This window comes from Pyxicephalus adspersus, chromosome 6 (genome assembly GCF_032062135.1).
Source record: "Pyxicephalus adspersus chromosome 6, UCB_Pads_2.0, whole genome shotgun sequence".
Classification (NCBI taxonomy): domain Eukaryota; kingdom Metazoa; phylum Chordata; class Amphibia; order Anura; family Pyxicephalidae; genus Pyxicephalus; species Pyxicephalus adspersus.
The window spans coordinates 38,268,678-38,293,640 of record NC_092863.1 but is presented as its reverse complement, the minus strand read 5'-3'; the positions used below and the strand labels follow the sequence as shown (position 1 = coordinate 38,293,640).

Here is a 24,963-nt window from a genome sequence, read left to right as displayed (position 1 = left end):
TTACTAAACACATTTCTCCTTCCCATTGTCAGGTGAACTTTCTTGTCTTCTTAAAAAGAGAGATTCCAAAAGTTCAATGTAAATATAAATATGTTTAGAAATGGACAACTGTGTAGTGAGGACCCCAGGAAGCATTTCCTTTTAGCTGCAAGGCAAACGGCTGGAATGATTTTTACATTTAAAACCAACTGGGACTTTGCTTCAGAAAGCAATGAGTATGATAACCAATTAACATATTATTTCTTTTCAATAAAACATTGTTGTCTGTTTTATTTATTTTTATATATAGGGAAAATAAAGATTCACAAAGATCAAAGGAATTAACTAAACATAAACCCAGGGTGTCTAGGCTAAGTACGGAGGGGGGAGTATGCTCAAAAATTGCCTTAAAAGTGATCCAGTAGTGCTTTTTCTATTTGCTTGGGCTGACTTTGCAGAGATGGTACTTATTCCACATTATTTGGTTTACACCAACAAACCATCAATGTTTCATAGTTGTGTGAAAAGGGGTTTCTGACATAGACCTGCATGCTTTTGCATTAACGAGATTTATTAAAAGAGCCATATAGGGAAATGATTGAAGGGCAGGAGGAGGGCCACTAGGTTATTGCTGACCAATACTGATACAATAAACATGATTCAAAGTTCTCTGAGTTTTCGACAAGGCAAAAACGTGTGAAATATCTTGCCATCATCATGGTTACAGAGCCAGCAATGTGATAAGATGTTGGCGAAAAGTTTGCATAGGACCACCGGAGAGATGCATTGCCTCCAGAGAACTTTGAAGGTGGCTTCCTGATAGAAAACAGAGAAAGATGCTTTGAGGAAAAAGCACATTTATTTGCATAATGGTAACACTTGAAAATAGATCATGTAATTAAGTGTGAAGTTTGGATGGTTTAGATCTGGAGTAAGATGAGGGGCAGGGGAGAAAGCAGTACATCAAATGCAAACTGCACGGTTTTATGTGTTCTATTTTAGGATAATAAATGGAAAATTGGGATGGGGCAACATTTAACGTTCTTAGATAGGTGTTGGGTTTGTGAAAGAGAGTGGGGTCAGAAGTCATATGTGCCCTTGGAATTTGGGTCTAATAAATAAAGAACTCTAGAGTCTAGCTGGGGAATTAGCCAAATGATAGCTAACGTTTAAAGCATACCGGGCTTAAAGCTGTTACATACAGCTAAATACACACCTAAAAAGATTAGGAGCAAACCCCTAACACCAGCTCCTTTTATAGAAGACAATAAAAATATAAATTTAAGCATGCTATTTTTTTAGATTATCAGGGAATGTCTGTAGAGTTTGGCTATTACCTACAGAAATTAAAAGAATTACCCATCCTGGCTGAAATAATTCCAACTTTGCCACAATTATCTGATGTTTATCCTTAGACTATCAACAAATCCCAGTTTTTGAAGCCAGCTACAACCGTGTTATTCTAAAGAGATTTCTAGCTGCTGACACCTGACTTGTTAGATCATTTTTATGGTGAGAACAGTAAACACTCATCAAAAAAGAGAGTAATGTGCAAACTGATATTCCCACTATATATTTAAAAACTGTTAGGCAGGGTGGTTTAGAGGTTAGCATTCTGGCCTTTAAAGCACTAGATCCCAGGTTTGAATCTCAGCCAGGACAAAGCCCACTCTCCATGTCTGCGTGGGTACTCCGGTTTCCTTTCACATTCCAAAAAATGAAGTACAGTTAGGTTAATTGGCTTCCCCCTAAAATTGACCTTAGGCTGTTACACATGACTATGGTAGCAACATTAGATTGTGAGCCCATTTGAGGGATAGTTGGTGACATGACTATGGACTTTGTGAATCGTTGTGTAATATGTCGGCACTATATAAATACTGGACAATAATAATAGATGCTTGGCTGTCACACTGACTGATATATTGGCTTCACAGAACATTCTAACTCACTCCATGATTGCTCGAGAATTGTTACTTAAAATAATGAAACCAGAGAAATTTGACTGCAGGACACCTAGCATTTACAGAAGTAAGTCAGTAGTCGATGGAATAGCTATAGGCCTATGGGCCAGAATTTGAACCTGCACCTCTTCACCATTGCTGATGGACTTTTAGATACTACTCTATTAATGGCTTACTATTTAGAATTAGTTCCTTCTCATTAGCAGCCCCTCTTCACATCAGGACTAATTCTTTACATCAGAGCTGCCCTCATCACATTAAAAACTATTCCTTCAGATTTGGACCCCCTCTGTTCATCAGAACCCCCTTCTTCCCCTTTCAAATTAGACTCAATACCTTCAGGGCCCTAACTTTATACCCTTTTCCATTGTCAGAATTTTACGTCAGAACCTCCTCCTAATAGAGCCAGCAAAGCCAGCAGAGGAAATCTGCTACTTTCCTCCTTTGCTGAGTTCTAACAGATGACATCATCTGATCCAAAGCTAAGAAGATAAAGCCAATGTGAGAAGATGTCTTCTTGTGTTTCTATGTACATCAGCGAGTTACCAGAAAGTGGTCATCAGGTGGGCACCTACAGTCTTGGTAGAATAAGGGGCCAGTCTCATTTGAGACTTCTACATCTCCTGTTGTTCCACCTGTCAGTATAGTCAGTTCCCCACATTTCTGTTGGCACAGGTTTCCTTTAATCATTTTGGTGCTGACATCAGTTTGGCCTTATGTACTATTTATTCTGGGTAAATGATTCGGAAATTTTTGAAGAAAGACATAGCCAGGCAACAAGCATTTTCTTAAAAGGTCATCAATGGCAGGTTCTTTATTTCATTGGGAGAAAACAGAAAAGGTATGTTTTTGATAAATTCAACAATTTTGTAGAAAAGTTTTCTAACTGTAAGAAATGACCACATGTCACACAAATATAAAGGGGATTAAACCATTTCACATCTGACCTCCAGCTCCAGGAATGTCCGTAATTATTTACTTAAAAGACATGTTTCTTAACTATTCTTAACTGTTGATCTGAGATCACAGTCAATTATCTGCTTCTAACATGTCTGGTCTCGTTCAGCCATCATCTTTAAACTGAACATATCAGTCATTCCTTTGTGGTCTCCAGTTACTTTTCAATTCTCAGAAATACTTCTATGCTGAAAAATGTCAAAGTCACAAATATAACTGCAAGGTAAGCACAATTCTCAGCTCCTAAAACTTCCAGAGAGGATGACTTACCTGTTTGTATTTCTGCTGTTTTTTGCCCAAATTATATTCTCACTTCTTCATACTCTACTAAGAAACCCCTGATCACTTACATTTGTCAATTGCATGAATATAATAATAGGTGGGTAATACTTGAATAACAGTCAGACTTTGGGAACTTATAGTGTGATATTTTGTTCACAATAGCTCGATTGTAAGGTTGCTACAGCTGAAGGTGGCTTACCATAGGTTATGAACAATAAAAGCACCCATTTAGAAACAATCACTTATTTTTTTAAATGCACAGATCCAGTAGGTCACTTGTCTTCTAATTTCCATAGCACTAACAATGCTTCTGTATATTGCTTGTTCAACCCCCTCCCCTTCCCCGCCACTGTAATCAAGCACTAATTATGTTTCCAGCAACTTTAATTGAGCGTCTGCACATGGTGTATATTTGATGATACTCATCCTCCTGTTTTCTGACAACTGGAAACAGTCAGTGAAAAGCTAAGTATTTCAAGGGCAACATTTAGTTTTTGGTGCCTGCAGCAACCTGGTAAGAGAGCTCCACCATTATCCAATACCCAGGACTAGCTAAAAGTTTGAGAGTGAGTGTAACCGCCCCCCATCCAAGAAAGTATTCTTTTTTTCCCTAAATCTCAAGCCTGCAGGTGCATTCCCACATCTTGGATTACTAATGCACCCACCTCTTGAGAGTCTTTACGTCTTATATTTTTTTCAATTTCTCTTTCATGCTTACTCATTCCAGTGCCTTTAGTTTTAGCATTCCAGAGTACCAAATGCATTGCAGGTGCATGAGGTGGGTGGTCCTTTTCTTCCAGGATGCTTCATGTGTTGCATTGTGGTACATACTGGTAGCATTGTTTAGTCAAGGAAAGCTCCCTGATACTGCCTGTAGCAATGATTTGTGAATTTACATACAGCCAGAGAAAGGGTCAATTTACTTTTTAAGCAAATCTTGCAGAACGTCTCTTTAAAGACTGTGCCCAGTATGCTTGAACCTATCCTATTACCCTTTTTTAAACATTTTTTATCTTTGTGATATCTCTTTTTTGCCCTGCAACAACCCTCCACGGTAAACCACCCACCACCAGCACCGGACCTCATTTGCTTTGGAAAAGGATCATCTGTCTAGGTAACTTAATAATAAGAAACAGTTTGTTTTGTTCAAAGAAATGCAGAAAGACAGCATTAGAGTGTGAAAGGTCAGATGATAAAAGTCAGTCGTTAAGTGCTTACATATCCCTAGCAAAGAATTGGAACAGTTTGCGTAATCACTAAAGCTTTGTTCTTAAGACCAGCAGGTAACCTGCACAACACCCTGTGCCCAACCCAGACCGAATTAAGACAAAATTATTTGTTATCAGCCAACATCCTCTGGCCTCTTTAGGTTCTACTACATCAGGTCCAGTGCAGAATGCTCTTACACCACAAGTTTCCAATTGCTCTAAGCTTTCTGTCTAAGCCCATTGTCTAAGCCCACTGACCAAAGGTACCAAAGGTCTTAGAGAATTACAAGTTTTACCTTACCTTTAAAGACCAGGGGCACAAACTATTACTCAGGCAGTGCAACTAGGAAATTGAATGCTGTCTGCAGGCTTACAGGATGCATACCTATTCTCCTTTCTTTTCAGTAGTTTTTCCATTTGGTCAAAACCACCTTTGGTTTGTGTCTCTACCTTTTTGTCTATCCACATTCCAAGGTCTCTTTACTAAAAAATTGTTGATTGGACATGATCTGGATTAACTACTGGCTCCATGTGAGATAGGTTTGATTTCACTACAGAGGTGCAGTTGGATAATTATTATCAAGAAGAAAACCCACCCAACAGATTATAAATATTGGGTAATCACTGGACACTCAAATTGGTTTAATTTCTTCAAATCAGTGGAAGATACTGTGATCAGTGCTGGGGATCTCATTCCCAATAATGAGTGTCTCTGTTACAATCCATGGCCTTTGTATACCAAAAAAACCTAAAAAAAACAGATCCTGACTACCTCTCCAGAGTGAAGTCTTCACATGCATGGCTTTAGCTAATTCACACATTTGTGAGACCTTACCCACACACACACATATATATATATATATATTCACTTCCCCTGGCAAAAAGAAGGTAACTGTATTTATTTTTGCATTACCCCGATGGAAGGGACAGATGTCCATTTTCATTCTTCTTTTATTCTTTTCACTGCTCTCAACGGAACATCATGTTAAAAACAGGTTTCTGCAATTACATCAGTAGAAAGAAAACTTCATGTGCTAAATTCAACAGAACCTTTTGTTTTTGTTTATTGTCAAGAGTTTGCTCTTTTTATTATGCAGATAGCTGTGGGGCAGCAGTAGGAAAGATAGGACAGCCTGAGAAAAGCACTAGATCACAAAAGAAGTAAAGGCCGTTGCAGCACAAAGGTTTCTTTCATGGTCTCTGACTTTCTATTTTCAATTAATTTTTATTGTACTTTTGCAACCCAAGTTCAGTGACATTATGCCAACTTAAGCTACATACACACGTCCAAGGGTTCTCGCCCGATAATCGGCTCAGGGCCGATATCGGACGAGAATCTGGCCAATGTACAGCGCCCATCATCCATCGTCCGAACGACCGTCCTGGAGGATCCACGGACGATGGACGATGAATGATCCTAATGCAAGGGAAGGGGGGGGGGGCACGCAGCGGGGTGCCACTCTGTCATTCTCCCCCTCCCCTCTCAATAGAGCAGAATAGAGCTGTATGTACAGCATTCGTTCATGCATTGTGCAGTCCTTAGTCGCTGGAAAGGATCGTGAAAGATTGTGTGTATGCAGCTTTACTGCTTAGGTTGCTGCTGGGATAGACGAATGCGAAGGCATTTTGTCACCTCAACATCTAGCCAACCTGTCAACATTGTAACATCTGAGCAGACAGCATCATACTGTCCTGGAGAGAGTCCCTGGAGTCTGTGGTAGGAAGCTTGGAAGGTGCTTGGAAGAGAGTAGTGGACAATGTGATTGGACAGTTCAGGACAGACTATTAAATAGGAAGTCGGGATCACCCAGTGCTCTGGGTGGGAGAATGTTGACCTACACTGACCTACATTATATTGAGGAGTTTTTCAACATCATAAGCCAAACCTTTTTATCACCCAAATAACGAAAGATCCAATGATAAATGTTTGTACTGGTAATTGAATAGGAGCTTGACAATCTAGCAAGCACTGTTGAAATTCATCAATGATTCGTGATCCAAAAGTTTTACTTTACTGGCAAAAAAACTAAAATACCATATTTGAACTAGAGGAAGATGTAGTCAAGTGAAGCTGAAGAGAATTGTATTTTATAACTATACAAATCAGAGTCTGATGGAATATGTTTGTTGTTAGAATGCTATGTTTTTAGTTTTGAAAATATATGCCCTACCCATAAAAATACAGGGTGCAGGTGCATTTAAACAAGGGTTTATTTAAGAAAACAGTGATGCAGGGGATGCCACTGATGTGCATGGTGCCCCCATGTATATTTGGTGGTGGTGTGTGTTTGTGGGGGGTAGCTGGGTTGGGGCATTGCTTAGGACCTATTTGGGCAGAAATGGCCCTAACTTGAAAAAAAATTGTTATGTAATGGTATTACTTAATAAAATAACAAAGTCAAACATTTTTTGACATCTTTTATGTAAGGATTGTTTTAGATAACTGTAGATATGTAGCAGCATATAAACACTGGTCAGTTCCATTTACTGCAGTACAAACTAAGAGTCTGTTTTCTTTGCACAATGGTTACATAATAAGTAGAGAACTCTATCATATTTATACATTTCCAAAAGCAGCTAATATGTGTACAATAATAATTGTGGACTGTTATAGCATTGGTTTATTCGAGTCTTGGGAAATGATGATCTTGGACAGACTGAATAAAGAAATAAAGAACTGACCAATTACTGCTTCCATCAGTGAAGTACAGAAAGCTCAACATGTTTTCTCCCAGACCTGCATGGGGAATTCACAACACATAGCTGAATACTGACTGTCATCTAGTGGTCAATACAAATACAACCAATACACAGTATTAAAAAAGTCACACATGTATTTAGCAAACAGATAAATAGAACAGATGTTTTGCAAGTAATGATTTTTTAAAAATGTATTCTGATCCCTTTTGATAGCTCAAATAATCATTGTTTCCAATATGTTTTATATATATTAGGCTACCTGTGTATTTGTGGAACAAACCAACCAACTAATACTTAAACCAATCAACAAATGTGTTGTATGAATAAATTATTTCCAATATTCGATATGGCTGATTGTATTAAAAATGTGCCTGTGCCTGGCAAAACATTACCCACGTTCCTATAATTATGACCAAATAAGTGAAACACATAGGGATTTATTAATTAAACAGACTCTGGCATTCCTTGAAACATTCCTTTTTGAAGAATCAAATACTGCCATTGAAACTTATGGACCTGGAAGATATTCCAGCAGGGAGTATTTCATGGAATGTCAAATTTCCTACTTGGACCCTATAAAATGATCAATCAAATGATGAAAACAGTCAAGGGGTTGAAAGCATAACAGAATTGTACATTTTAGTCTTGTTTTCTTTACATATTTAAGTAGGCATATAAAATTAAATATGTGCATTTATATGTGGCCTGTGTGACCATACCATTGCTTAGAAACTTTTTTTTCAAGACATCACTATACTATTTAAGGAAATTGGCATTATTTTCATTTGCATTCTTACACAGCATTGTACAGGGATGAGGCTTTAACATGAGCTCTGTGCAACAACTAACCCATAAAAAAGAACTCATTAATATACATGATTTCAGAGGTGTAATAAAATAAGTCTATGTCTCTCACTCTCACATTTCACTCTGTATACCGCTAGTTTTGTATTTATGGAAAAGTACAACAATGACATAAATAAGTGGGATGTTTTTAAAGTGTTAAATATGTTATGTTAGCAACAATTATGACACATCTTATCTGTGTTTGCTAATGTGGAATTGGAGACATAAGTCCTATTCACAGTCATTCAATTCATTCTTACGTCTCAACTTCTTATCTGTGCCCCACAGCTTTAGTTAACATTTAAAAAATAGGACATTCAGCATTTTTGTGAAATTACACACTTTTAGGAAGCCTTTTGAAATCAGTGATATATGTAATGCATGTAATATGCAGTTGCACGCATTTTAGGTTTAATTGCACCAAGAGAAATTCTTTTTGTGAATGTTTGTCCAATATGTGCAGAAAAGGCATATCTGAAACCTGTGAAATTATATATAAACACAAGCAGTACTGTACATCAAAATGGGAATGTGCAGGCATGCGCATGGATGTAAAAAGTTCCCTTTACACTTAAATAAAATGTATGCAAAATAAAAAAATCCCAGTGCTATGAAGATGGTTCACATCACAGCCTAAGAGAGGGATTTATCGTAAGGCATCTGAAGCCAAAACCCTTTATTATCATTTTGAAAAGTGCAGCATACAGCAAGGAACAATTTACAAATATTTATGTATTGTTTTTAGTTAGCAAAATAACCATTACTAAACAGTATTTTGTTATTATTGTACATAAATGCAACAATGCATTTTGTGACATATGCTAAAATATTAGGTGATAATTGAAATATTCAACTATCTAGTTTTTCTAAAACTGCAACCTTGTGGGATACAGATTCCTATTAGGTTAATTTTTTGGGTGGATTTAGTTCAGGTGTGTCCAACACAAGGCACTTAAAAGCCATGATTTTCATATCATCAGTCATTTTCAGAGCAGCATGGTGGCTCAGTGGTTAGCACTCTGGCCTTTGCAGCGCTGGATCTCAGGTTTCAACTGTGGCCAGGACACTATCTGGATGGAGTTTCCATGTTGTGCGTGGGATTTCTCCCACATTCCCAAATGCATGTCGTTCGGTTAATTGGCTCCCCCAAATTCACTGTACACTGTGTTAATGACTATAGTGGGGACATTATATTGTGAGCCCCTTTGAGGGACAGCTAGTGACATGACTATGGACTTTGTACAGCGCTGCATAATATGTCAGTGCTATATAAATACTGTGTAATAATATTTTTCTTTATAAACCATACCTTACTAACATTATGGATGTCTGTTACAGAAAGACTAACAATATATGTGAATCCTGGCCTTTGAGGACTGGAGTTAGACACCCCGATCATGTTAGGTGTAAGGTCTATACAAGTATTTGTGATTGTAGAATAATTTAGGAGAATATAGTATATTTTCTAGTCTTCTCTAATGAAGGGTTTTTACATTTAATATGTATACCACCTAAAATAAACAATCCCTGTAACATATTGCAATTATTAGCATAACATGTGTTTCAGTGAATGAAGTGCATTAGCTCTGCAGGAAAAGAATGTAAATGACACACCTCCAAATTGCCTCTGTCACTAGTAGGACAGAAAGAAGTACAAAACCTTAGTCTAGCCATTACACACCTCCTTTCCACACACATGCTCACAATTGGCTACGTTACATTCTTTCACCCAGGAAAAACAAGAAAAAGGTATGCAATGTAACCCCTTGCTTTATCTGCTTACCATCCTGTAACTGTCACCCATTCCCCCTTCTCTTTTTATTGTGCAGGAACATTTGTTCAAATCTAATGTGAGGAAAGTACACCTATTTTGTACATGTGATAGGAATGACAGTAAATACCCAGTGCAGCTGTTATAAAAGAAGTATGTCTTCATTTTGTGTCTTCTTTCATGTCCTTATCCCCTTTTGTCTTTTCTTATGTAAAAAAAACAAAAGTACAAAATAGTACACTCGCCATAATATACAGAATCTTTCACAAATAAAATAATGAAATTTTATATTTTCACATTATCAGAGTAATTGTAAGTAAACTAACAATTGTAGCAAATATTTTGTGGGTGTATATTATGCTTTGAGCAACTTAAGGCTAATAATCATTGTTTGCTCCTATTTGGACAGTAGTGGATATATTGTGGTGACAGTAGTGGATATATATCCTGTATTTTATTTTGCATTAGCACTACTAACCCCTAGATCAGGCACACAGATTATTCCATTAAAATAAATAGAAATGCATATAAATACACTGTGCATATGTTAATAAATGTACAACTCACATTGATATGCAGTTTAGTGCATTCTCATTTTCACTTAATTTTAAAAAGTATATTACTGTAGAGTGGGCTGGGGTGAGCAGAAGAAAGCTACAGGAATCACTAGTATTGTCCATAAATCAGAGGGGAGCAGTGAGTTTTACATTTTCCATATTTTGAGTTTATATACACAAAAACAATCAAAAGACAGGTTTTCATGGCAAAAAATTATTTTGTATTAAGCATATTTCTTACATATTATAGGTCAAACAAATTCTGTTTGCATCTACAGTGTAGTTTGATTCTGTAGAGGTTCGGTACCCGTTTAACTAGACAAAGATCACCTGCTTGGTGGTTTAGTCATTTTTCATCATAACATGTAGCGTTCAGCAAAACGACATGTTCAAGGAACACGAGTCGTGCGGGTGTTTGTACCCTGTTTCCCCGAATATAAGGCACTCTCTTATATTTTTTGAAATGCCAAAATATGCCCTGGGTCTTATTTTCAGGGGATGTCTTATTTTTCCTATATATATGAATATTTATATATATATATATATATATATATATATATATATACACATACACAATACAGCCTGTATCGATCAAATGTTCGTTCATTGCGCATGCTCAGAACATGCACGATCACTGAACGACCGTACACACGATAGACGGTCAACGATCGTCGTCCAATCCGATCCGCCGGTCCGTCGTTCATTTCCATCGACTATCCTTGTTCGTCGGCGTCGTTGGTTACTTTTTTTACAAACGATTTTTGGCCAATCGGTCGTTCGTCGTTTGTTCGTCGTTCATTTCCAACGATGGACGTGTGTACGCAGCTTTAGGGTAATTTTCTTTAGGTTTCTGTCCTGGAGATGCAGAGGGAAACTGATACTTCTCCTTTATGCCTTTGTAACCAGAACAGGTGGTCCCCATTGGAAAATTTACCCTCACCTTTCCTTCTGGTGGTTATTGTAATATTTGGGATTTTCCAGTTTTTCAGACATTCTGTCCTTGTGACAAAGGTCACCAGGATAAAGAGAGAATGTAAATGTAGTTAGTGGTGACACAGAAAACAATAGGAAATTGACATGAGTACAGAACACCTCCACCAACATGGAAGAAAAGGAGAGAGTAAGGTTTCTGATGTCCTGTCCTAGGATATCACCCTAGGGAGTTGCAGAATTACCTGGTAAAAAAGGTTTAAAAAAGTTTATAAAAAGAAAACAAATTAAGCTTTGACATTTTAGGACAGGTAAGTTTGCAATCCATTACAGTTTTTTTTGGCTTGTAGATATATTAAGGCCACAATAATATCGAAGATCATTTTAGAAGGATAGTACATTGTGGTTCACTGCAGTGAGAAATATGGTAGTAGTCTGTTACTGTTCCTATTTGGTGCATTGGCAATCCATCAAATAATTGGCCTGTCCTAACACAATGCACATTACTGTGTGTGGATTAACATAAAGAAGGACCCACCAAGGTACTGATAACCAACACAGCAATCAACGTAATGCTAGTTATTATTGCATTGGTAGTAATGCTTATAAAATATCATTGTATGCCTGGTCTACATATGAGAAACAGAATTATGGCTAGCTAGCTAAAATAAAATAGCATAGTTCATCTGTAGTAGGAATGCTGATTAAAGTCTCCTCTTTCAATTACAGTGAAAAGGGCCACCAGTCATGGAATCTGAGGATGAAGTTCCCTTTCACATTGCCACCCCACTGAAGGAAAGCTCTGCATTGTCTAGTAAGGCTGGAACCCGTGTTTTAATGAAAATGGAGAACATCCAACCAATGGGCTCCTTCAAGATACGTGGTATAGGACACTTTTGTCAAAAGGTAAACTAATCTACCTGCCAAAAGGGCATTATGTTGATTTATTGTTATTTTTCTGTCATCCAAATTCCTTTTTTTGGGAAATTTCCTCCATGGATGTTCTCATTGCACCTTGTAGAAAGGTTTAACCATATATTTGTAGGATTGTAGTGAACAGCACTTTAAATACATTTTACAAATACATTTTAAATACAACTGCAATTTCATGAAAAATGTTACATTTAAACTTGTTTTAGCAAAATTAAAAATATGACAATGTGATATATTACCTTTTCATAGGAAAAGTTGTGTTACCAGTAATATTGCCTGCAGCCTACTGACTCCTCCTGAATATATACAACTCTAGCTGTAACCATAAAAAGAATCTGTCTTAGGCTATAAGAACAAGCACATACGGTATATATGCTTTTATAAAGCAATAAAACAAATCTCATGTAAATAACACATTGGTGAACAATATAAGAAAAGTCTATTTTTGTAAGCAGATATCCAGATAAAAGCTTCCTATAGAGTGATGAGCCAAAATTGTAAACTCACTGAAATGTAAAGTGAGTAACATTAATTATCTTTTAACAATATGGGTATATTAGATAACAAATGAACATTTAGTTCTTGTAATGTGTTTAAAGCAGGAAAAATATACAATATTTTGATGAGGACCAAGACAAGTTGGTCAAGGCAAGATGGCAGGTCTTGTGGGAAGTTTCTAGTATGTATTGATTAGTGATTGTAAAAAGTGTCCCAAGGAGGAATGACTGATGAACTAGCAACAGGGTTATGGGTGACCAAGGCTCAGTGATTTATGTGAGGAGGGAGGCTAGCCCATCTGCCCTGTAGAATAAATTGCTAAAAAAGTAAATGCCCAAAAAGATTTTTAGAACACACTCAGTTGAAGGGTCTATGTTACCAACAGCAAAAGTGTGTAGAGTGGGCACATGAGTTTTAGAAGTGGACCATGGAGCACTTAAAGTATGTGGCCTGGTCTGATGACTTACTGGATTGGGACAAGAAGCTGAACATAATATACAAGAAAAGAAAAAGGAAAGAGGGGCGTTTTATGAAGTGCAAATTTATTCATATTTACTTTAAATTTGTACGGTACATAAATGCCAAGACATAACTGGCAATAAATAGATGTTGTACTGCAAAAAGATATGAGATTAGGGCTAGGTTATAAACAATTTTTGGTATACAGGTATAGACATGAACGTTAGTTAATACAATCTTGTACTTGGTGATCACATAAAAGCTACCGTCGTCTCAGCTCGACGTTTTTCACCATTTGGCTTTCTCAGGGGATTCTTGGAGACTTTTATTTTTAATAATTGACCTTTTGGTCATATAGGTTGTGAGAGGAGCAATACTTTTTGCATATAAGGAGGTTAATAGCGAGTGGTAAGGAGATGGAAAAAGGTATTATCCTGATTTTTTTTGTGGGTATTTCTGAGAGTAAAAAAGGTCAGGGATCCTGTTAGCTTCTGACAGCTTGTGTAGAGGAGGAATGGATTAACTATTGTGCGTTGGGGAAGAGATGGCAGCAGGAAGTACTATGGGAGGAAGGCAGCCCAGCCAAATGTGATCCACTGAAAATGTCTTGGTGCTAATTACTGCCAGACAGCTTCAGAGGTCTTCTGGAGTCCATATCTTGAATGGTCAGAGCTATTTTGGTGGCACAAAGGGATATTGGTAGATTATTGATTGCTAGAGGCTCTGGTTTACATATGGCAGTTGCCGCACTGCTAACTTAGAATATATACAGTTCACTGTCTGAACACAAGGAAGAGGCTTAATGAAACTCGGACAGGTTTTATTTCATTAGTTCATAATTTCATTATTTCAGGGGCAGTGTAGCAGGGACAAAGGGGGATAAATGCATGTTGCATAAAAGTGCACTAATCTTTTATTATAGTGAAAATCACAGTAATATTTTTGTAGCTTAAAGCTCAATCCACATCAGTCTCCTAACCTAAAACAAAGCAATATACTGAAATCAAAAGAGCAGTGCATATAATAATGGAGTTTTGACTTTACGTACAGAGAGAACTTTCTTACTGCCCCAGATCCCAGGGGAACAGAAAGAATGCACAGAATCTACAAGGCACCCACAAAGAAATAACAGTAAATAAACAACTGTTCTCAGTGAAGATTAGATGAATGTCCTTTTCAGGTATCTGTTGTTTGCTCCCACACTACATTTCAGTCTTTTTGAAACAATACTGGATGTCAACAAATTTGTATGACTTCTTCTCCTGATGAAAACATTTGTTAAGAGAACAAAAAGAGGCTCCTCCAGCAACAATAGAGAAAAAAAAACTTGCAACACATAATGAGTCTGAAGGCCTCCTTTTTAGTGAACAAATAATTGTAATTAATTTACAGAAGTTACAAAGGGATACCCTAATAAAAGGAGCTTATTCATGACTGTTACTACAAAACACTTCATGACAAATAACAGAGAATTCTCTCCAGTTCAGACCTGATCTGTGGCAGAAACTTTCCTTCAAGAAATTATAGAGGAACATTTGATAAAAACAAGTCAACAAAAATTCTAAATTAAAATTGAATACACAAGAAGCACCAGAAACAAAGACATGGCAAATGCTAAGGGACATATTTAAGCAGTGGATGTGATTTTCACTAAACGTTGACTGGTAGTGAATCAATAGCTGGCATTAAAACATGCATCTGAAAGAATCAACAACAGTTAATGTTTGGTTTATGTTAGATGTACTGCTTTATAAATGTTCTAGACACCCCTCCTCCATATCTAGAATCTAGCATTGCAAATATCACTTTGATTGCCTGGGCTAACCCAGCAAGAAAGCACAGAGCAAGTAACGTATTAGTGGAGCCAAGGAGCCAAGTGCAGGTAAAGTGCAAAGCTCCTCTTGCCCCTTGGCTCCCTTGTTGGATAACCAGACCCGTCTACTTGCACCTACTTCTTCTGCATGTTATCCCAGACCTAACACATGGACCAGGCTCCCATGATAGTTAGATTCAGCACTTGCCCTGGTTCCCTTGCTGGCTATCCAGGTATATGAGAAAAGTATTTGCAAACCAGTAAGGGGGCAAGGTGCTGAAAATATTAGGTTTGGGCTAAACAGGAAGTGAGCCAGGGGCAAGATCTAGAGGCCTACTCACATTTCTCCTAATGCACTCCTTTTTCAAAAATAATTTACAAAAAAAGTTAGAGTTTTCATTGTATTTCATAGCCACAACAAACGTTTGAAGATGTTCCTTATAAGATAACACGAAACATTCAACTTTTAGCTTGCCATCATTTAAGAAGGTATAGTATTGGTTTCAATACCAACAAAAATAAAATTTATTTTTAAAGGGAACAAGTCTGACCAGTCCTAATTTTCTTTTGGTACAGTACATAGGATTAAAAGCCCCAAAAGGAACACCCCAATTATAGCCTAAATTAATAGACAGATTAGTTATTGGCTGGTACAAGTACCTGTCAAAGAATTAGCTAAATATAATAAAGATATTAAGGAAGCTTTAAAATTTGAGTGTTCATGGGGCTAGTGTGTTCTTGCCCAATATTGGGAGAAACCTATTGTGCTGAAAATGATAACAATTAACCATAATTTGATGCTTTGCAGAACACACTACCACACTACAGTGGCTGAAGTCTATAAAGTATCTTTTAAAATCTTGCATTTTCTTTTCTGCAGCTAGCCAAGGAGGGATGTAAGAAATTTGTCTGCTCCTCAGGTACCTAAATCCTGTCTTTACAGCAAATATTTAATCCTCTATATCTTTTCAATAACACCTCCTGGATCTTCAAGGTCATATTGTTCATTCCTAACTTCTGTCTTTCACAATGAGTCTGTTTTTCTCTTATCTATTTTTTCAGTACTTTCATTTCCCTAGATAGATTCTACCTAAATTCTGTGATCTTCTTCTCACACAGGAGGGAATGCTGGACTGGCTGCTGCATATGCCTGTAATAAACTGGGGCTGCCTGCCACAATTGTTGTGCCGGAACACACCTCGAAGAACATCATCCAAAGACTTGAGGGCCTTAGAGCTGAAGTAGTGGTGACAGGCAAGGTAATAAACTGGACCGATAATATGAGAATGTGTATTCTTTAAATCATGTTTTTCCCCTGTACTAGTGTAATTCTCATTTTAATGATAGTGATAATAAATGTATTTTTAAACACCTTAAGAGGATAAAATTAGTCCTGAAATTTGGAAAAAGAAAGGGTACCCGTCTGACCCGAGCATTAATATTTAAGGCAAAAAAAGATGGAGGACTGTGTGTACCCAATCTATCTTTATATCACGTTGCAGCACATATGGTGCAGGTCCTAGACTGGTTCTGACATTCCCTTGATAAACAATGGGTATCAATAGAGCAGTCTTTTGATTCCACGCCTCTGACGGCTATCCCACGGATGGTGTGTTTGATGCAACCCACCTATCGCACTCACCCATTGGTTTATGCAACATGGAGAGCTTGTCAAAAACCTCTATTCCACACCAAACTTTTCATTATTGGTAATCCCTCCTCTCCTCCCCTCCACCCCCAGAATGGAAGATAAAATCTTCATGCAGCTAGGTACTGAGGGCTTCCCATTTTATATACCAGGGTCAATGGGTCTTTAGAGAACACCTGACAATCAGAGCTTCAGTATACAAGCTGGATTTCTGGAGAGCCATACAATTATCACTTTTTTTTTGCGCTCACTACCCCATGAAGCTTGTTGTAATAGATCACAAACTTTTTTTTGAATTAATATGTGAGGGACAAGGATCAACACGTCACTGGTTATCCTTTCTATATTCAGAACCTAATATGGCCCTGGGTGATTATTCCCCCTCCTACTTCCGCATAAGAAGAGGAAGTGGGGTACTCGCTGGATGCTGAACAAAAAGAAAAGATTCTAATGTTAATGCACAATATGCAGTAAGTTTCAGGAAACAGGCCACAAAATCTTATCCTGATGGTATAAATCCCTAGTGAAATGTCATAGTTTATCCCTTGGTGTCGGATCTTTGTTGGAGATGCGGATCTGATAAAGACACAGTGCTTCACATCTTTTGGTCCTGCCCCAAATTACGCTCTTTTTGGGACCAGGTGATCACTCTCACCCAAAAAGTAACCGCACATCACATATCAACAGACCCTGGTTTCTTTTTACTCCATCATAATTCCATATCTAAAAAATCTTATAAGGCGTCCTTTACTAGACACTTTAGAAATGTGGCCAATTCATGTATACCCCCATCCAAATCCAATATGCCGCCAACACTGGGGATGTGGATACGTAAAATCAATGATATTATGCTTATGGAGGATCTTACAACCAGTATTAAAGGTACAACAGAAAAATGTAATGCTATGTGGGGTAGCTGGATATACTACGGGGAAAACCCCCCGAGTGGGGGGTGCCACCTGAATCACCCTACTACTTGACTTGAAAGTGCCCCAATTTTCATTGATATTTTGCAAACCTTGTTGTATGTCATATTGTGTCATGCATATATGTCTGGAATTTCTTTTTCCATTTGTACTTTGTATAACATATGCAATCTATGTATGATTTTTTGAACCCTGGACATTTTGATTATCATTACTTGGACTATGGACATTGTTGCACTATTTTTTTTTCTGTAATAAGCACTGATGCAAAGAGTTAGATTTTTCAGTTTATTGTTATGTTTGTACAAATGTTTGAAAAAAAAAATTAGTTGTGATATTGTGCTAAAAACGGAAATTTAATAAATTAATTGACAACCATACATATACAAAATAAACATACAGAACAAGAAGGGTTCAAGTGTCTCACTGTCATAGGGTGATGAAAACTAAAACTTTACAAAGAAAGTAACCATTCACAACAATGCACACACTAAAATGTTAACCCTATATTAACACCGAGTTATATTGGCAAAAAAAGGTTCACACTGTTGACTTTTTGTAGCATATGGTGGAAATTGACAGGTGTTATTGATAATGATAATTGTTGCCAAATATATTATATCTAATATTTTTTTGCCATAGGTGTGGGATGATGCAGATGCCCATGCTCACCGACTGACTGAGGCCCCAGGCTCTGTGTACATCTCACCATTTAACCATCCTTTGCTTTGGTGAGTATATGGGGAGTATATACTGCAATGATTGTAACTTGTTAATGACATACACCATTATGCATCACATGAGTATTGTCATCAGCTGCTGTATTTAGTGATACATATTCACATGATGCATTGTTGTAATATTGCAGAAACATGTGCATTGACGCAGCACAGAATGTGTTATACTACATTTATAACTATCAAACAGCCAGGTGGAATTTCTGTGACTGCAATAACTGTGGTATTAACTCAAAATTCAAATTCAGCCTAGATAAGAAAACATGTCCAAGAAACAAACAGCATCAATTTGCTCTCCCCCAGAACCTCCTTGTCTAATAGACGTAAAAATGTGTAGATCCCGCCATCCCTTCAGGGTTAATAGGAAGCGTGTAGGAAAAATACACGCTTAACAGAATACCTAGGCATGGTTGGAAGAGCATGAGCAAACTTCAACCCACCCCCACAGCGAGCACCCCGTTTCTGCTGAGATACCTGCTTGGCAGAGCCCATTCACCTGATGATCACTTTAAATGGTCTGCCTTTTATTTCAAAATATTTTTGATAAACTTTATAAAAGTGATATGGGGAGGAAGAGGATAGAGGGAGGGAGGGAAGTAATACCTGGATGTGGGGAAGGGGGAGGTGAGGAAGGAGAAAGAAAGGTGGGGGAAAGCCATGGAGGACAGGAAAAGCAGAGGAGAGGAGAAGAGGAAGGGCACAGGATTGGAATAGAGGGGAAGTCACTAGGAGTGGGACAGGCATGAGCATGGGATGGCTAATGGAACAGAAAATAACATACATAAATCCCAATGTCCTACAAATCGGTATGGGTGATGGCCTACATGGGAAGAAGTGATTGGACACCGCATGAGAAAAATCCATCTGTGCCCCTCAGAAATCATATAAAATAAATATGAATAACAAAACACCCCAATCCATCATATATTCATAAAATAGCATGGATAATTTGTCAGCCTAGTTAACATTAACTCTTTCGTTAAGAACTTCAGAGACACATGTCAAGCATCATGGGAAGAAAACCTAATAAATGTGCTCATTGGTTTACTTTTGAATGAAACAAACTTCCACATAAGAGAGAGAAAAAAAGAACTCTAGGTGAATTTCCCATATTACAGAGATAAGCAGAGCATTCCAAAGTTTTCCTCTTGACAAAACCAGCTGTGCTAAATATAACAGAGAGGACCAGTGAGTAACAGAATGGAGATAACTGGAAAATGAGCTCCCTTTATTCTACAGTCCACCTGGCTGACATCCCAGAAAAGATATCAATGTTGAAGGGCAGAATACTGAAGTTAATCTAAAGTTCCATCTACAATATTAGAGAAGATCTACCATGTAACACTCAAGCCCATGATGTGGGACAACATCCGGTAAAAACGTCAGAGCTTGTTCCAGAAGTCCATGACGGGTGACTCCAGAACATCTCAATGGAGATTGTTCTAAAACATCAGTAAAGGCATAGGATCATAAAGTTAAGGCAAAGAATCAGAAAAATCTCAGAGAAAGTCAGGCACCTATGACCACTGGAAATGACTCACGTCAAGGATGCTTTCTGGAAGCTTTTAGCCGCTGATGTTTTTGAGGGAGACTAGGTGGGCCCACAGATGGAGTATGTGCTAAAAGAAGGGACAGCTAGTTATCCAAAGCAAAAGAGTCAATGGCCCGAAATTTAAATATGCTTGTCAAATTTGAATGGAAGCATAAAAAGTATGTAGTCCCTGATTTACATACAATGCAATGTATCTTATTTTGTACAGTAATAGCTTTCTTACACTTGGGGGGTTTCTGATTCTTTCCAAATTAGAAACCCTGTGTGTCAAAACTAATATAACCTCCTCCTACCCCACACTTTTCTCTATGTGGCTTTGGCTATGTCCTATTTCACATCACAAATAGTCACCTGATGAGTCGTTTCCAATTTAGCATTCAGGGCTTCTATGTCAGCTCTGGTAGGTAAAGCATGTATCAAGGCCTGCAGCTCAAAACCCTAAATGTAAAGGCTTGCTGAGGTATCCATTGAAGAATAGGTGTAGGAGGCATTTAGTGTGTCCATGGTTGGCCAGTTTGGGGAGGCTGGAGCAAGCAAAGGGGAGACGGCCACACTCAAAACAAATCTATGTGACCCATGGGAGAAACTTGCATCTCACTGATACCCTGTGCAGATCCATGGCCATGGTAGTGGGCGAGGTGCAACACAAACCCATATGGTGTGCTATGAATCACCTACTCAAATAGTACATGCTAGTATTTTGACAGTAGTTTACCTATTAGACTTTAGTTTTAAAAAAAGAATATTCCTGCCTGTGAACCACCATGTTTTCTGCAGAACAAACATGATTATGATTATTTTCATAATCATTATATTCCTATTTCTCAAATGTAAATATGCAGTTTTTGATGTGTAATAAAAGAGAAAATATTTATTGCAAAATTTTATGTAGAACAAGTTTTTTGTGCTCTTTTTCACAGGGTGACTGTTAACACCTCAGGGCTTTACAGAACAGACCCTTAAATCCTCATTCACTCCAGTTGGTACAAAACACCCTTTCCCTCTGGAGCATCCATCTCCCTATTTAATAAATCATGCTAGTTCCCGATAACAAAAAAAAAATAAGTTTGGTTTTAAACTGGAGGTACTCACAGGAGGTAATGAAGCTCTATCTTAAGAACATGAGTTGTGCTGGACTAGGCAAGACTGTGGAGCCATGGTGTACACATTGCAAAGTATATGTTCCAAAAATGACCAGGAGCAGAGTGTCCTATGAAATGGGCTGTGTCAAAGAATCTGATATCATTACTATGACTAGAAATAAGGTTTTAGATGGTTTACATTTGTTTTCAGCATTGAAAAAATTGGAGATTGATCATATTTTTGATCATATATCTTGCTTTCTGAATAATTCTTCATATATTTCATCCTTTTATAGGGAAGGACATTCCAGCCTGGTGCTGGAACTGAAAGCAGCTTTAGGAAATCAGAAGCCTGGAGCTCTTGTGGTTTCCGTAGGAGGTGGAGGTCTCCTTGCTGGAATAATAGAAGGACTTACCAGGGTTGGGTGGTCTGATGTGCCCATTATTGCAATGGAAACACAGGGAGCCCATTGTCTGAACGCAGCCCTTGAAGCTGGGAAGCCAGTGACTTTACCTGATATTACTAGGTAAGGCATTACATTTCCAGTAATGTTCCCTATCCAAATCTTTAAGTTTCCATGTTCATTGAATGACCTGAAATATTTAAATTCAGCAAACTAAAGGTGCATTTTACCAATTTTGAGTAACTAAGCGATGTTCTTGAAACCTGATATCTGGACTTCTTCATTCAGAAATTCCGTCATGTGTGATAGGATATACTTACCCTGCTAGGTACACAATGCACACAATATTAGGCTACATTTTTGCTGTTGGAGTCCAGAGGGATGATGAAGCATATAACTGCAAGTCCTGGACCTTTTTTAATGTTTTTTTAGTTTATGTTTACAGTATAATCACTCTACATGACAAAAGTTATTTTATATATATGTAGCAGAACATAAGGCGACCCAGGATGTGGTGATTATTAATATTTCCAATTAATATGCTCCAAATAGCAAGCATGCAGCCATGTAGCTTTTATAATAATAGGAATACAAGGCTGATGATATAAACTGCAAAGTTTTGTCAGGGGGTAGAATACCTGAGGAAATTGTACACATTTTATATATGCTTTATATTATGTGTGTGGCATAAGCATTTCATAACTACTTTTTCTATTTTCCTAGCAGTGACCAATTGGACATAAGTCTTCAAGATGTTACAAATTAGACTGCCTGCCTGTCACTAGGTCTTAATCACCTGTAATTACAGCCCCCATTGAAGCAGCAATTCAGTAGCGTTATTAGGACTTAGTTGGTGCCTGACAGCTATATGCTTTCCTCAAGATTGAACTGACCAATTAACTCTGACAGTGTGATACTTGTGAAGTCAGATCTATCTCTTTAACACACACACTTCCATGTGAGAAAGCAGCTTGAGATTTATCTGTATGGTTGAGAAAAAGGTCTCTTCCTAATTCCTTGTACTGTAATCATGTATTTTTATAACTTGCTCCTATTAAAAATGTGAACACTAAGAGAAGCATTACCCTAAAGATAGATAGGGCAAATGGGGGTAAGGGTAAGAGAGGAGGGAAGTGAACACAACATATATTGTACATATATATTATTTTGAATGAGCATTTGTTGAGTCTTTGTTGATTTACATATACTTCTAGTTGGTCTCATAATGATATGAAGAGGAGTAATTAATATGACCTAAGAAACCTTGCGTTCAGGTACAGTACAGTATTCTAGGTGATGTTGTCTAACACATTTCTCACTTTCGATATTATGAATTTGGAAGAGAAGGAGTGTTGCAGTGTGTGATCCTCCAGGCTTCAGCCATAATCATGTATTATTAAAATCTTTTACAGCATTGCCAAGTGCCTAGGTGCAAAAACAGTGTGTGATCGAGCTCTGGAGTGTGCAAGAAAATACAAAGTCATCTCAGTGGCTGTGGATGACAGAGAAGCCGTGCAAGCTATAGAGATGTTTCTGGGTATGTAGGCAGTGGAGAGTGAATTTATACCTTATTGTATCATCTCTAATTTTTAATACTTGGTTTAATATAATCTGCATATTTTTCATTTCTGTGGATTGGGAGCTGTTTTAAATCTGAACCAAACATTATCATATTAATAAAAACTATGCTGCAAGGTCGCATACTTTATATTTATGTTTGGCAAATTGTAAAACTTTTACACACACACATATAACTAATAGTATTACATTTTATGAAAAATGTACTATAAATACTACACATTAATATTAATATTTTTTTTATTCACAATTCCATGCCTCTTTTCAGATATTTACCTGTCTATCCATCTTTATAAAAACATTTATTGTTTCGGGTATTAGGGTCTCATTTACAAGGAGCAGGAATGGATATCCATTGCTTGTTGCAATGTGTTGTTCTTTTAATATGCAGCTTGTACTACATTAATGTGGTGTTTTGAGCAATCCATTCAAGTGTATGAGCTGCCAAAAATAATGTATTGCAACGTGCACAGCAATGTGTTTGGTCTTTGAAAACAGCACCGCACACCGTTAGTGGAATGGGGCCTTACAGGGAATTTTATTTTTTGCACATGATGCTGAAAATATTTTCCCACAGTTATCATTTAAAGTAAATATTATGTTTTATATAATCCCAGTTATATGCTACACTTTTATTTTAAAAATAGATACAATTTTGAGATAATACGAAATGTTAGTTTGAATATATACAGCATGTTAAAGGTCCTTTGCAATAGTCTGTCACTCTGAATAAGCAAGGTGACAGAATCTCTTTAGGTAATACCTGTGGATCTGGATAAGGTAAGTGCGTCAATATTATGTATTACTTATCCCAGTGCATTTATAATTATCTGCAAGGTTCCTGCATGCCTCTCAAGCCTAGTTGAGTTCTTTGCAATGGAAAGCATTTTATGGGCCTAGGTAGTATGGGAAGATTTTGAAATACCATGCTGGACTAATAAATTACAGCTAAATATTTGCAAATCATGGACACTAATTCAAGTAACCCATTTATCTAAACTTATTTCCTAGGCTTATTAAGGAGAATTTATAGGGTATTCATATGTAGTAAATTGCATCTACCAATTAGAAATGATCTTCTTGAAGCCTTGTTTTGTCATACTACTGATGGCTGATCTTCGGTTTCCTGTACTTTCTATCTGCTCTTTGCAGCAGGTTATTAGACGAAGCCCATGCTGTAAATTTTATATCATGCTGCTACTTCTCTTCAACATTCACATTTCCTTTCTTGCAGATGATGAACTGATGCTGGTGGAAGCAGCATGTGGAGCTGCCCTTGCTGCAGTATATTCAGGACATATCCAACGCCTGCAACAGGAGGGCAAGTTAGAACAGCCAAAAGGACCACTGATAATGGTAGTATGCGGTGGAAGTGCAATCAGTCTCTCTGAGCTTCAGAACTTTAAATCCCAGCTGGGAATGATTTAATCCTTCTGAATAAAACCATTTCAACCAATGTCTGTGTTGTCAAGAACAGTTGTTGGTAATGTGTCTGCAGGATGGCAATACTTGATCTGTCCACAGGGGGGAGTCAGGCCACAGATAAACCCTGGCCATAATAGGAGAACAAAACGTTTGCAAGATTTCTATTAACCTCTGACCTCATTTCCAGCTATTGATCAATAGAACTTATTTTCTCTATACCTTCTGGACTTTTCATTTTTCCTCTGCCTGACTTGCCTGTTTTCCCAGCACCAGTGTTTCTGTCTCTCCTCTTGCTAGCCTTGATAAATTTCCTTCCAGCATGAGTCCCTGTGCACATTCTCTTTGGGATCAGACCCCTATAAATCATAACTCTCCAGCCAATATCTTATGTAAAAAGGTTCCTCAGGGCTGGGAAATCCTATTACCAGAAGCACCATTAATTATGGCAAGTCAGCTTTCCCTCCAGCAGTAATATGTTATCTGCACACCCTGTAGTCCACACTCCGGCCTTTCCCGCTGCAAGGGCTGGAGGGGACGAAGAGAACGTGCTGGAGAAAATCCATGCAAAGCCACTGGTCTATCTATCTATCTATCTATCTATCTATCTATCTATCTATATATTATCTATCTATCTATCTATCCTTCTATCTATCCATTATTTATCTATCTAGCCATCTATCCATCTATCCATCTATCTGTCTATCTATCTATCTA

The 24,963-nt window shown here is 37.6% G+C and overlaps 1 protein-coding gene across 1 annotated transcript in view; it reads left to right on the top strand.

The window, feature by feature from the left end:
- Nucleotides 1-24,280, top strand: part of SDSL (serine dehydratase like) — a 29,880-nt gene extending 5,600 nt beyond the window's left edge. Inside the window, exons 2-8 of the mRNA XM_072415332.1 lie at nt 11,924-12,100; nt 15,778-15,817; nt 16,017-16,156; nt 18,114-18,202; nt 21,139-21,369; nt 22,659-22,783; nt 24,059-24,280. Of these exons, the coding sequence (XP_072271433.1) occupies nt 11,942-12,100; nt 15,778-15,817; nt 16,017-16,156; nt 18,114-18,202; nt 21,139-21,369; nt 22,659-22,783; nt 24,059-24,252 (978 nt within the window). The 5' untranslated portion in view covers nt 11,924-11,941 and the 3' untranslated portion in view covers nt 24,253-24,280. The remainder of the gene's footprint in view (nt 1-11,923; nt 12,101-15,777; nt 15,818-16,016; nt 16,157-18,113; nt 18,203-21,138; nt 21,370-22,658; nt 22,784-24,058) is intronic.
- The last annotated feature ends 683 nt before the right edge of the window (nt 24,281-24,963 follow it).